This window comes from Seriola lalandi, unplaced genomic scaffold (assembly GCF_002814215.2).
Source record: "Seriola lalandi dorsalis isolate HSWRI2012SDOR001 ecotype SW California unplaced genomic scaffold, Sedor1 jcf7180002054899, whole genome shotgun sequence".
In the NCBI taxonomy this organism is placed as follows: domain Eukaryota; kingdom Metazoa; phylum Chordata; class Actinopteri; order Carangiformes; family Carangidae; genus Seriola; species Seriola lalandi.
In genome coordinates, this window is record NW_019525451.1 from 833557 (window position 1) to 847767 (window position 14211).

Genomic DNA, 14211 nt, shown 5'->3' on the forward strand with positions numbered 1-14211 from the left:
CCCACCACCCCCCCACCCCGAACAACAAAGCTGGGCAACACATTTTTAAAGAGCAATGGAAATAAGCTTCAGGACTGGTCGAGAAGAAACAGGTAACAAACGCACCTGCAGGGAGGAACAAAAATGGAAAGAAATAATGTTTTTACTCTCACTATAGATGATGTCCCATCAATCCAGAACATATCTAGTACATTCATTGTCACCTCTTTGCTATTTATCCTAGCCAGCTGAGGTACACCTAACACTGCTTTTGCTAGACATAAACCACCTCGGATTCCCCTCTCAGATCTTAGTGCTTTTCGTCAAGATATCTTGAGGTACTGTACAATTCACAAACGCTTTCCTGAGTTTTGTTTGTTACGTTTGTTTGTTTGTTTGTTTGTTTGTTTGTTTTGCAGACACAGGATCAGGAGAGATGAGTGTGAGTAAGGGCCCAGACTACCGCCGCTCTGATGGATTACTGCTCTTAGCAAGACAATACAGAATTGATTGACCACCGGCAATGGCGCCTGTCAATCTGTTGTTCAGACTCACTGCTGAAGTTTTAAAGCTCTTAATAATCATCAGCTCATGCCATGAATGTAGATTGTGAGGCAAGGAAAGAAAGAAAATCAGAAAGCACCACTTCAGGCACTTGGATAGCCAAAGTAAATCTCAAGAACAACAACAGAACGATATATACACAGACACTGGGGCATCTTTCCTCTGAAGCAGACTTGCTTGCAATGTGTAAACAATGCCTGGCTTTCTGGAGTGTCAAGCATTCAAATTAAAACTCTTGCTCATTAACCGCAAAACTGCCAGTTGTCTCGTCAGACCAGGTCTCTCGGAGCGTCTCAAGCTGCTTGTGAAAACTCGGTGGGCTTGCGTTGGCCTTTGCGTGCCTTCCCCTCCAGCACAATGCTTCTGCCCTGAGGAAAGGAATTATGGATGCCTCTTTTTCTCAAGGGCGGAGTCTATCTTTTCACTGGCTGCAGCCGAACATTTTGTTCCACTCAGTGTACGTGTCAATCTCTTTCTGTGATATACTGGCTTGGAATTTACAAAAGACACTCTCAAAGTCCTGGTAGGTGAGGGGCCTTATCTGTCCCCTGGGCATCATACCTGTCATGTCCATGCCCTGTGCAGAGACGTGTAACAGACCTACAAGGGCTTCCTGGCAGAGTCTGGCCAGATCCAGTCCGGAGAAGCCCTCTGTACGCTGGACCAGCAGCGCCAGCTCCTCCTCGCTCACGCAGTACTTGTGCTGAGACTGGGCCAGGAGCTGGTTCACCATCTGGTGTCTGGCTGCGCTGTCCGGCAGGGGCACCAGGACCCTCCGGGAAAAGTACCTGCGCAGCCCTTCGTCCATGTCCTGGGGTCTGCTTGTGGAGCAGACCACCAACACTTGGTTGCCCGCGTCCTCGCCGGAGCCCAGGAGCAGCGAGTCCAGCTGGGCGAGGAGCTCCCCCTTCAGCCGGTTGATGGGACTCTCTTCACTGAGGTGGGCCGACAGCAGCATGTCAACCTCGCTGATGAAGAGCACCGAGGGCTGCCGGCAGCGCGCCACCAGGAAGGACGCTCGGATTATTTTTTCTCCATCCGCCAGCCACTTGGTGGCCAACGTGGACCCGCTGAGCTGAAGGAACGGCGCCCCCAGCTGGCTGGCCAGGCAGCGACCCAGCAACGTCCTGCCACTGCCCCTGGGGCCAAACAGCAACACGCACCGAGGGGCCGGTCCTAAGCTGCTGAACATGTCCGGGCGGAGGATGGGCCACAGCACCTCCTCCTTCAGAGTCGCCTTGGCCAGTTCTAGACCTGCGATGTCACTCCAGTCCACGGGGGGGCCCTGCTGAACGATTTCAGAGGTAACCATGTCGAGGAGGTGAGGGTCACTGGTTTTTAACTGCTCTTCTGCGGGCCGGGAGGAGGACGTGGACGAGGAGGAGGTAGGCCCCGGCGCTGAGTGGGAGAGGTGGAGGCGGTGATCGTCAGCACCTTGCTCACTGAGGGAGGGGGAGGTGAAGCTGGCGAGGGAGTCTGCTGAGCGGGAACCCCCCAGGGTGGAGGAGACATACGCCGGAGGAGTGAGCGGCCCACCTGCTGCCTGGCTGCTGTACTTCCTCTGCTGCTCTGACGACATGGTGGACTGTTTCTGAGGATTAAAAGACGACTTCTCCGCACTCCTGTCGAAGCCGCCGCCGCCGCCGTTGGAGCCTCCGTTTGCACTGCTGCTGTCCGCCACCCGGTACATGGGGCTCTCGGCGGAGCTCCGAGCCTGACCGTAGCCGAAGTTACCGTAGGAGGAGTCTATCTCTCCTTGGCCTGTCATGTAGAAGGCCTTCCTCTTCAGGGAGTTGGAGGAGCTACTGCTGAGGGGGGTCGGGGCGATGGGGGTCAGGTTGTGGCTCTGGTATGGGTATCCAGGTAAAGCAGAAGACGGGGGAAGGGGTGTCGGTGCAGCGATGCCTGAGGGGAGGTATGAGGATGGAGGGGGTGCTCCCCCAGGGCTGTATCCTGGCCCGACTGAGCTCTGAGCTGGGTAGCCTGCTGGGGGGTAATTATAACTGGACAAGTTGGGGGAGCCTCCGTTGTAAGCTGGGACTAAAGTGGGGTGGGAGGGCGGCGGAGGAGGTGGCTGAAGGAGCCCGGAGCTGTGCAGTGGGGAGGGAAGAGCTGGGGTGGGGGCGGACTGCGAGCTGTAACTACTGTGCAAGTAGGAGCCGCTGTACGCCGGGCCGTATTCCTGAGAGGGCATGGAGGAGGAGTGGAGGGCGGTGGCGGTGTGGCTCCCACAGCTGCTGCTGGAGTAGCTGGGCTCACTCAGGGTGCTGGAGGCCAGGCCCGGGGAGCTGCACATGCCCGACACCACCTCCGACGCCGCCGCCACCCCTCCTTTTCTCACCGAAACCCCCTCGGGGATGCAGCTCATGGGGTATACGCCGTCCTGCCAGGGCTCCGATTCGCCTTTCCGTCCGTTCATCACCCCGGGAGCCTCCGAGTACGAGCCCGGCATCTCCAAAATACCCGAGTACTTCTCGGCATACTTCTTGAGCAGGTTGGAGGCGGTGAGGGCGGAGATATCGTCGTTGGCCCAGGCGTACTGGTAGGCGGTGGAGCGCTGCAGGTGGCCGGGCAACGCCCTGTAGGCCTCAGCCTTGTGGGCTGGCGAGCGCGTGGTGGAGGAGATGTCGAAATGCTGTTCGGCCCACTGGCTGTGCTCGGGGGTCCACTGCATCTTTAAGCCTGGGGGACGGAACAGACAAAAGACAAGCGGGTGAACACACCGACGAATTTAAACTGCGATTCAAATTAAAACCTTCACATGAGCTGCACGATTCATTTTCCTTCCTGATGTTTATCACGAGAGGGTTTTGTGTCAAACTACACATGAATCTGTAATTTCTGCACATCGTGAGGAGGCGGGCAGAGTGTGTGTCGGCAGGTGTGGTGTGCTACAGAGGGATGGTGGTGGGGCTGGTTACGGCAGCCTAATGCACCCCGGCCAGACCAATAAGACAGAGGCATGGAGGGTCATTCTATAATCCCCGGCTCATCTGAGGTGGCTGGAGATGGGTTTGAAAATGCGCCTCGCCGAGCGCCTCAAAGCAACACACACACACACACACACACACACACACACACACGTGCACGCACCCCCCCCCATCCCCCCTGCACATGCTGCTTTCATCGAACACACACTCACATAAAAACACACACACCTCTGCTCAGACACACAGGCGTTTAAAAAAAAAAAAACTATCTCTGCCTGCACTCAAGCGTGCTGACGTGCACGTGCACACACACACACACACACACACACACGAGCTCACAAGCTCACATCCACTGACCCAGACGGACAAACACAGGCACGCACACAGGAGCTGTAGCGAGCTATGAATTACAACACATTGTGTCTCAAGCTTAGTTCCTGTCTGCACAGCTCCACCTTGACCTCCTCTCTCCACCGTTCTCTTTACCTTTCTGTCTGCATCTCTTCTTCATGCCTCCCTGCCGCCTTGTCTTCCTTCTCACTCTCTCCTCTTTTTCTTTTCTTTTTTTTTTGGGTTATCCATTTTCCACCTCCCCTCCTCCTGCGAGATCCTTCTTTATTTCTCCTCACCCCCTTTTATTCTGACTCCATCTATTTCGATATATATCTCTTCTTTTCATTCCCTCTCTGCTCTTTCTTCATGGCCACCCCTCTTTTTATTTACTCCCTCTGTGCCTGCTTCACCTCCTCCCCTCCCTCCTTCCTCGCTCCATCTCATCTCAGACACACTCACCTGGCTCTCCCCTTTATTGCCTCAGGAGGCTGGAGAGCCACTGTTTCCTTTAATCCCAGCCAATGCCATCTGCAAACACTGACAGTCACACAGCGACTCCATCGTTGTCTCACTATCAAAGCCGTGGCGCTATCAAAGGCTGGACGGGGCGTAATCACAGCAGCCGCACGGCAGATTGAACCCCGTTTGATTTGACTTAGTGCACACAAATAAAGGATAATATCGGTGTCATTTAGGCTGCTTCCTCTGACTTATTGACTAGCAGTGGATGCATGTAGAGATCCACAGCTGGGGGTCTAGTGAGCAATACCTGCCTCGGAATTGGTTTCTGTGTGGGTTTTGTGCTCGCACAATAAAACCCATTCATGGAGGAGCAAATCTTCTCTCTCTCCCGTCCATTTACGCTGCTGCTGAAAACACAGACATGCACAAAGGAAAAAAAAAAAGAAGAAGAAGAAGAAGAAGAAGAAGCAGGCAAGCACAAACACATACACGTTCACACTCTCTTGCTCTCTTTTCCGAGGCCCTGTGTTTGTTTGGTAACAACACAAGGAGGGGAGGGGGGAATCCCCAGACTCCTATTTCCTCTCTGATTCCTCTCTCTAGCCGTCTCTCGGCAGACGCCAGTGGCTAATTAGCAGAATGGTGATCTGCTAATTGTGTTAATTTACAACATTTTAGCCGAGGGGAGTCTAGCAGGGGCTGGCAAGCCTGTCACCCTCCCAGTGTACCGAGCGGGGAACGCCTCAGACAAAGAGCTGAGCAGAGGGAAGTTTTGCATTAGCTGGGAGGCTCCTTTAAAACGGAGAATATATTAAGTGGAAACGCAGCAATAAAAGGGCAATGTTTCAAGGAGAAAATTACAAGTCAGGAAAACTGGACAAAGGAAGAGAAAATGAGGCTTTAGGCTCAACACAGACTTCACAACAGGCTTTCTAATGATCAGTATGTACGATTACACTGTTTAAACAAGACGTCTCCCCGAGTTCAGCAGACAATAAAAACTGCTTATATACAGCAGGGCATTCAGTTCAAATTCACAGAGTTCAGTTGAGACGACATTTCCTCAAGCAAAGGTCCAGAACTATGGCTGAACGTTGGCTGAACGTTGGCTGAACACTGGCTGAACACTGGCTGAACGTTGGCTGAACACTGGCTGAACACTGGCTGAACGTTGGGGGTTGTGCAGGGTAATAATGATACTTAAGATGTTTATATATATTCTCTACATAATAATATAATAACTACATGTTCTTTTAGCATTTCAAGGAAGATAACGGCTGTAAGAAGTAATAACTACAAAACACAGGGCTTTTGAAATGATAATAAAGTGCTTAATTATACAAAATGAAATAAAAAGTGAAGCTTGACTTTCTAATTTTCTTTTTCATGGTTAACTCCAACCAAACAATCTCAACACATCTCAACCGAACAGCTGTAGCACGTCTTTTCCCCTCTTCTCTCTGACCTATCATTTACACCACATGGTCCTAAGATGGTATGAACAACAATAATCACTAATTACATGTATATTAAATGTTGGCTTAGCATTGCACATGAAATCTCTATCGTTTCTACTTCATCTCTTCGGCCTCACTAGCTGAGAGGAAGGCCACGTCTTCAGACATCAGTGCACGCCTTCCCCTGCTAATCTACAGTCCACTCCTCCACCTGATTCAGCTGCAGTCGCTGCACGCCGTGTTTTCATAGCGTCTGGTCTTAAAGGTTTGCAGACGCCATGAACCTGCCTCGCCGACACAGGGTCGGTCAACAGCGTGTCTCTTGATTCTGCTGCAGGAATATCCACCATCACATGTGGCCTACTGAGTAATCGTCCAGTCGGTATCCTAATTAAAACCCTCCACTGACGATCAAGGAATTACAACAACGTTGTCAAGTACTTGACCTCGTCCGGTGCTGATATTATCAGGAAATGCCATTTTCATAGTACAGGGTGGGGGAGGGGGGAAGTGGTAATTTACAAAATCAGGACACAAAATAATAATTATGAGTTTTGTTTTCGTCACCATGACGTGACAAGGAGAAATCTCAGCACTCATCAATGACCCTGCAGATTTAAAAGCAGGGTCTTAAAATATTCAAAAACTTTAATTGAATATTAACATTTATTTATATTCTTTGCATTGATGCCAATATCTCCGGGGTTTAATAAACAGCCAACAAACTGAAAGACTTTCTTTTCCCACACAGATTACTGGATCAGCCTGAAACACTTAGTGAATTCTGTCTGCAGGTCGTCAGTGAAATGCAACCAGGCAAGATTCTTGACAAGAGTGACGACAGTGTGAAATAAGGTTGTTCCCAGATCATTATTAGTTGATTTAACACATGAAGAAAAAAAGAGAAGCTGCTGACGGATGATAGAGAGATGAAGGAGGAGGAGGAGGAGGAGGAGGAGGTCAGAAAGCAAGCGAGGAGGAAGATGAGGGAAGAAAACAGTAGAAAGGGGGAGAAAGGGAAGAGAAAAATAAGAGAACACACCAAGCTTTGTGATTTACAAACTCTTCCCTCCACAGAGTTTGACACTCCATCAAACTCCGATATGTCCTCCATTTAAAGAAACATGAATCTTTCTAATTCCATCATTAATAAAGATAACATATATAAAAGAGTGTGTCAGGCTCCATCAGGGCTTTCATCTCTTCTATAATGAGGTTAATGCAGAGACGCAGTGATTACCCCTGCAATGCAAATGAAGGCCAAATGATAACTTGCACTATTTAAATAAGGTAATAGCGATTACTCTACGTTATTCAAATGAGGACAGATGCTTTGAACTGAGCGCTTTGAACTCGCTGCTCCTTCTCCAAAACATATGGAAGAGATGGAGGAGGATTGACTTTGGTATCATTCAGGATGTAGCCTCTAATTCAATGTGATGTAAACCAAGGGCAACGAGCAAAGCAAAGTCGCTGATAATGTGGAGGTGCATGATGGACGGAGCTGAAAAGAGTCGTCGAGGCAGCTTGACTTACTGCACCCCTTTATTCACTTCGTAAGACCTTGAAAGTCGCTGCGAAGTCCTTCAGTTCACCGTCCACGTGAAAGACCGGGACGTACAACCGCCGTGGATCAAAGTCAACACAATATCCAGCAGTGTTCTTCTTTGGTGGTATTACTGTCGCACTGGAAGTAAGAGGCGTGGTCACTGAAGACGTGACGTGAGACTGACTGTTAGCATCGTGGCTATCGGCCTGGCTAACATCCAAACGCAAGAAACAAACATAAGGATCCAAATTTGAAGCAGAAAACCTCAATAACAGAGTTTGTTTAGATTCTCAGTCATCAAGGTCATAGTCCTCCAAAAACAGTTGAACGAAGTTGTATTAATAAGTCATCAGGTTTTGTTACAGATCTACTAGAAAATTCTGCGGCTTTGAAACCTCTCAAGTTTGTCCAAGGTTCACCCTCGTTTCACCTCCGTTTCCACAGTTGTTCTGTTTTCCGCTAACCCTAGAAAGCTACCGATAGCTAGCAGAGAAAACAAAAGCTAACCTTCTTGCCCAACGGCAGCGACACTTCCTTTGTGCCGTAAATGAAACGCAACATTTGGTGCCTGGTGGCGGTGAAAGCGAGGCGAGTAGGGAACCAATCTAAAAGCGAATGGTTTCATTATTCTATAGTCATTACATTGTCCAATCAATAATTTCTTCATTATGATAAGTTAAAGCAAAAATACGTGTCTACTGCCACTTTAATAAAAACATCAACTACTCTGAATGCCACTCATTCATTTCCAAAAACTTTCAAGGCCCTTTTCTTATTTCAAATATGAAAAGAATTCTGTAACTCGTGGAGCCCAATTTGCCTGAGCTTTAATACTGGAATTAGTCTGTTTTGGGTGCAACAGCCTTCGGCAGGGTTACAGGATACCGTGCACAGACAATACAGTTAAAAGCTTTGTCCAAATTTTCCTAAAGAGTAGTTGAATTCTGTCCATTCATTCAGTTATTTCTGATTATAGCTCCTAGCAAGGCTGCAGGATATTTGATTTTGTCCACAATGGGTTTTTGAAGCCTGAGGGATATTTACAAAGAACATGGATGGACACATGCAGTAAAATGTTTGAGTTAAAAAAAAAAGGAAAAAGAAAAGAAAAAGAAAAGCAAGAGATGTGTGTGTTTGTGCTGCAGTGAGAGAGGGAGGGAGAGAGATCGTGCACTCAGCTGAAACAACATCCAACAGAAATCTTCTCCACCTTCTGAAGTGTCAAGTCTGCCAGCACTATGTTTCCTTTTTTTCTCTCCCTCCAGCCTCCACATAGAGAAGCCTAATCATTCTCATTACACTCGGCGTCCATCTGCATCAACAGAGCTGCCTATTACTGTGTGTGTGTGTGTGTGTGTGTGTGTGTGTGTGTGTGTGTGTGTGTGCAGTAAACAGCTCTTTAGAGAGAGCTAATGAGCTCTTTTAAGTCTGTCCGCCGTGTGATTCTGCAAGCGGGGTGTCAGAGCAAACTGCCCATTTTGGTAACGTCATAATTAAGCCGTGTGAGTGTAGGGAAGAGATGCCACACACACACACACACACACACACACACACACACACACACACACACACACACACACACACACACACACGTATATGTTCTGAGATAAGACGTACAAATGTGTGCGGCCTTCTTCGTCTCTGTACCATAAACAGACACTGAAGACCTTCAAAAACAAACTACCATGTCACATCTGTCAGAAATCTGTTCCAGTCTCTCCAAAGAAGAAGAAGAAGAAGAAGAAGAAGAAGAAGGAGGAGGAGGAGGAGGAGGAGGAGCTGAAATGACAAGCGATAACTTCATCAAGAGAGACCTGTTTCCACACACCACCGGGGAAATCTAACCAAGCAGTTATTCACATCCTTCTCAAATACACCAGAGGGCATCTTTTAACCTCTTAACTGCTGCACGGCAAACCTGAATATGCAGCTATTGTTTTATTGTGTGTGTGTGTGTGTGTGTGTGTGTGTGTGAGAGAGTGTGTGCTTGACAACCTCCGGACCACCTTGTTAATGAGTCCAGCACACTGTGACTAAGCCACGGGCGATGCTGTATTGGCACACAACCTACAGTAGAGAGTCAAATAATGTGATTAGGTCCTCCAAAAGGCAATTAATTATGAAATTAGTCATGAGCTTGTGTCACACACACACACACACACACACACACACACACACACACACACACACACACAATCAGAACTCTCTCTGTGCGGATGAATTCGTGTGTAATGTGGAGCAACAGTTGCAGGATAAAAATGAAAAATAAATGATCTGTTTTCATTAAGAAACGACATAAAAACGAATAAACAAGATAATGTGTGTTAAACTAAATTTCTCTCTCACCCCATGTGAGGCAACAGAACTGCCCCCCCCCCCCCCCCCCCCCCCAAGCCAGACGACTCCTCTGAAAATAACCAACAAGCCCGACTCCACGTCTTTGAAGCCCTCAGTTCAAGCTGAGCCGCAGCTTACCATTACAATGACTAGTCTGTCGCAAAGCAACAACAATAACAACAACAGCGGCGGCGGCGGCAGATAAGGGAGTAAACAGAGCGAGTTCAAAGTCTGACGGCGAGCAGTGACCGGGAGAGATGAGCTGTCACTAACTCAAAGACAGTAAGGGTGAGGGGGGGCTGCTGTAAAGATGACAGCTCAGAGCTGCGATATAAGGATATTTGACAAATGACGGCGTCTTTAAAAAAAAAATAAATCAAATATTCATTGTAATGTGTGATCTGTGACCTCGTCGTCTTCTGCAGCTCCGACCATCAAACTCTGAGTAAAAACAAAAAAAAAAAAACAAACTCATCTTTCTGGCTTTTTAAAATATTACAGTATATTTAATGAAGACTAAATTTAGCTGGCAGGAGAAACCAGACTTTAACTGTGATAAATCTCTAACTAAATTCCAGAGGCATATCATCGCCGCCCTGCCCGCCGGTATCAGATCTTCCTTAGAGCTGGATAAATTGACACTGTCTAAATTTCCTTTCACTAGACAGACTGTTGAATGGGTGGGTTAAATGGGTAGGGCGCAGTTAAACAAATGCTCCGGATCAAGGAAATTGTGCGTGGCTTCTTTTGTCATTCAGAGAGGAAATTGAGAGATATTCGGCGGGGGCTCGGAGCCGCTAACGCATGGCATTCATCTATAATGCACTCGGCCTGTCCGTCAGCTACTCCATTTCCTGTGACTAGCGCAGCGTGCCTAATCACCCGGCTCGACGCGGGGTTCCTTCCTCAAAGACAGCCCGGCGTACACACACACTATAACACACACACACACATGCATAGAAGCATCAGGCCCGCTGAGGCAAACAGATTATTCTTATCTGCCGAACAAAACATCTGTAAAGACTCTCACCACCACTGCGCTCTAACAGTGTCACAACCCCAACAGCATCTCAGCATCTCCTCTTTCATCACTCGGAAAAGAAAACCTCTCACAGCACACACACGTCAGCAGCTCAGTGTGTGTGTGTGTGTGTGTGTGTGTGTGTGTGTGGCTGATAAACTGGATGACACACACCTGACTGGTGGGAAGTCATGTGATCGCTGACTTGAGGAAGCTTCTGTTTTCGTTCGTTTCATATGATTCTCATCAAGTTAAAAATCCACATTAATCTGAGGAAGTGAATGTGTCTGTGTTTAAACTGATTAATTATCTTCATCAAGCTAATAAATCTTATTTATAATCTATAAATCTTTAACAAACCCAGATAATATTGGTATCGGTATCGAAACAGAAATTTGGTATCGTGACAACCCTATCACTAACACATTAAACATTAACTTATTGAAGCCGTTACACAACAAAATCTTTTACACATCAATTCCACCTTGTTATTTATTATTTTGCTAATTCAATAAATCATTGATTAGTTTGTTTTTACTCTATAAAGCACCAATAAACTATTTATTGACTTAATAAAGATTAGTAATCTATAAAACCCTAATAAGAAATTCATTATTTAGTTGATACTAATGTCTTTATGAAGTTAATAAATCTTATTCATTCTTATTTCTGATCTATAAAGCGTTAAAAGCCATTAGTAACAATTTAAAAGCCCTTGATAATCCAAGTTTATTAACAGTTTATTAAGTTAATAAAACTTAGACTTAGTTTATTACGGGCGTTAGCTGCTATTATATCAAATCATTTATCAAACCTTATTACTGATTATTACTGATCTATAAATATTATGAAGCCATTAGTAAGTTTGTTCCTACAGTTCCTTTGTTCATTTAATAAATGGTTAGTTAATGTTATTGGTCATTAAAGCAGTAATAAACTATTTAATGACTAATAATGTAATAATAAGAATACTTTATTAACGATTTATAAGTAATTAAACAACGTTAACTTAATAAAGAGCTTACGACTTACAAGCCCTTAATGAATCACACTATATTAAGTCAATAAACTTCATTAATAAGCCGTTAGTAACAACTAATAAACTCTTAATAAAGCATAAAACAGGTGCTAATACTAAAACATAATAAATCATTGACTATAATTGTAAAAACGAATCCTCAAACATTAGCAGGTGGCATCAGCTCAACACGAGCTGCAGTTACTGAAGTAAATCTGCGTTCACGTCGTCCGGCGCCAGTGTCAGTTAAAGCTGCGCTGTCGCACATCTGCATCCACATCCAAACAGCTGCTGCAGCGTCCACCTCGGGCGCAGTCAACAGGATCTCACAGCGCGGCCCCCGAGGTTAACACGGGGCCACACACTATCAATACTCCTCTGACGCCCGGATCCATACCTGTGAACCAGCAGCACTTTGTTTACCTGTGTGTTCAGTAATTAAAATAGATTTCTGAGAGGAGGCCTAATCCTTGTAGAAATGACATTGATCCGGCACCAATGCAACAGAGCTGTGCTGAGATTCTGCTGCCCCCCCCCCCCCCCCCCTCCCGCCGGCGCAGTTGTAAATCTCAACAAACACGGTGCTTTTGGACATTAAGTGCTCACTAAGCACAGTGGATGCATCATATTTCAAGAGCAGGCGTTGTGTGGGTGAGGAGCTGGGGAAAATGGAGTGTAATGGTTATCCATTATCTTATACGGCAACGGCGGCGATGATCATTTTCAAGTGACTCATTTCTGGAAGTACCTATCTATTGGCCACTTGGAGAGAAGACTTTGATGGCTAATCCAAAACAACTATTCAGAGGTCATTTACCGCGGCAGCACAGAGACACTCTGCGCAGGAGAACGCTCCAGCCTCCCTCATTATTCAAATACAATCCTCAGGAAGATCCACATCACAAACAGCGGCGCCGCAGCCGCGGAGTGGGCGATTACCTACACAGCATACTCCGGCCCAGAGTGGAAACATTAACAATGCATCAACAAATGAATATATCACAATCCCAGTAAGAGTTTGAAAGCGCACAAGAGATATTTGTCATGGGAATTAAATAGTGATACTGGAGTTTATTAACATATCAATGATCCCGGCTGCTGAGAAGCTCAGAAACATCTAGATACAAGTGAGAACTGCCACATTATTCAATCATATTATTATATATTATTCAGAACAGGTAAATGTGTTTTTAGAAGTGAAGGTGCGACGTTTGTTTGTGTGTGGTCTCCGCTCCACATGAATGGTTACTTAACACCACACTGATTTCCCCTCAGCAAGTTAGAGGAAAAACCAGCCGATGCTCAATGATGCATCACTGTGTTTGTTGCCGCCAGCCGGTGTGTATATGTGTGTGTGTGTGTGTGTGTGTGTGTGTGTGTGTGTGTGTGTGTGTGGGTGGAGGATGGGGGGGAGGTTCGGACTCAGTCAGACAGTCGACTGGACCACAGCTCCAGAGTTTCTAACTCATAACAAAAGGCCTGTTGTGAACTCCACTGATTTCAACACGACGACGATTTTCACAGATTCACATTTATACTTAAACATATTTTTTCTTCAGAATATAAATAAATAAATTAATCTTTTCTTTTCTATCTTTTTCTTCTTCTACCACTTAAATAAAAACCCAATGTTTGAAACTGTCATTTCATCCCCAGGGTCAATAAATAAAAGCATGAATTTAAAGCATTAAAAAGAGAAAAGCTATGGATTTGTGCAGTGAATGAAGACTTGGCAAGCGGACGAGATTAGAGTTCAATAACAGTTGGTGAAGATTAACGCCCGCCGTGAGAGGCGCACGTGCGAGGCTTGTGTGTGTATGTGTGTGTGTGTGTGTGTGTGCACCTGCCTGTGGGGTATGTGTGGATTACTGAAGAGGCCCTGGCTGGGATAACCTCTACCCCCAGCCTGTGAACTCGCAGGATCCTTCATGGTGCATGTTTTGAAGTGTCAAATCCTGCACACTTCATATAGATTCTGGCAAGATGTGCCAATCTCAACGCCTCCTCTCACTGTTCCAGTGAAAACACACAATAAAACAGAACAAAAAGAAAGACGTGGAGCAGAATTAGCTTCAGAAGGTGCGAGTCTGTGCACCTGTTCTTATGTGTGGACATTTTCTAAAAAGTGAAAATGGTGCAAAAAAGTTTTTACCCTTGGATGAGGAGGGAATAAAGTCTGAATAAATCATCATGTACTTGAAGACGGTGACCTCAGTGAAAAGATGAAAACATCAGATATGTGCAGACCAGCACATCTTCCTCAGATGCATCATGCTATTTTAATTACGTTAAAGCTCCATATTTGACATTTTCCATCAGAAGATATATTTGTGTAGTTTCACTTCTCCTCTCTCTGGAGCTCGGGTAGCAACAGGTCGGTGAGCAGGTTTCAGGTAAAAACACTCAGAGAAACCAAATCCTGTAAAGGTTTGGATGGTGGGTCCAGGTGGGCGGGGCTTGGTGACTGCTTTGTTGTGACATCACATTGTTACAGGAAGTCCTGACGGCTGGTTTTAAGGCTCAGTTTCTGAATACAGGCTGTGTGCATTTCTCTGTGGACT

At 46.3% G+C, this 14211-nt stretch overlaps 1 protein-coding gene across 1 annotated transcript in view; it reads right to left on the reverse strand.

The window, feature by feature from the left end:
* Positions 1–36: 36 nt before the first annotated feature.
* LOC111672384 (fidgetin-like) overlaps positions 37–14211 on the reverse strand; it is a 31545-nt gene continuing 17370 nt past the window's right edge. The window contains exon 3 of the mRNA XM_023429790.2: positions 37–3225. Within this exon, the coding sequence (XP_023285558.1) occupies positions 965–3225 (2261 nt within the window). The 3' untranslated portion in view covers positions 37–964. The remainder of the gene's footprint in view (positions 3226–14211) is intronic.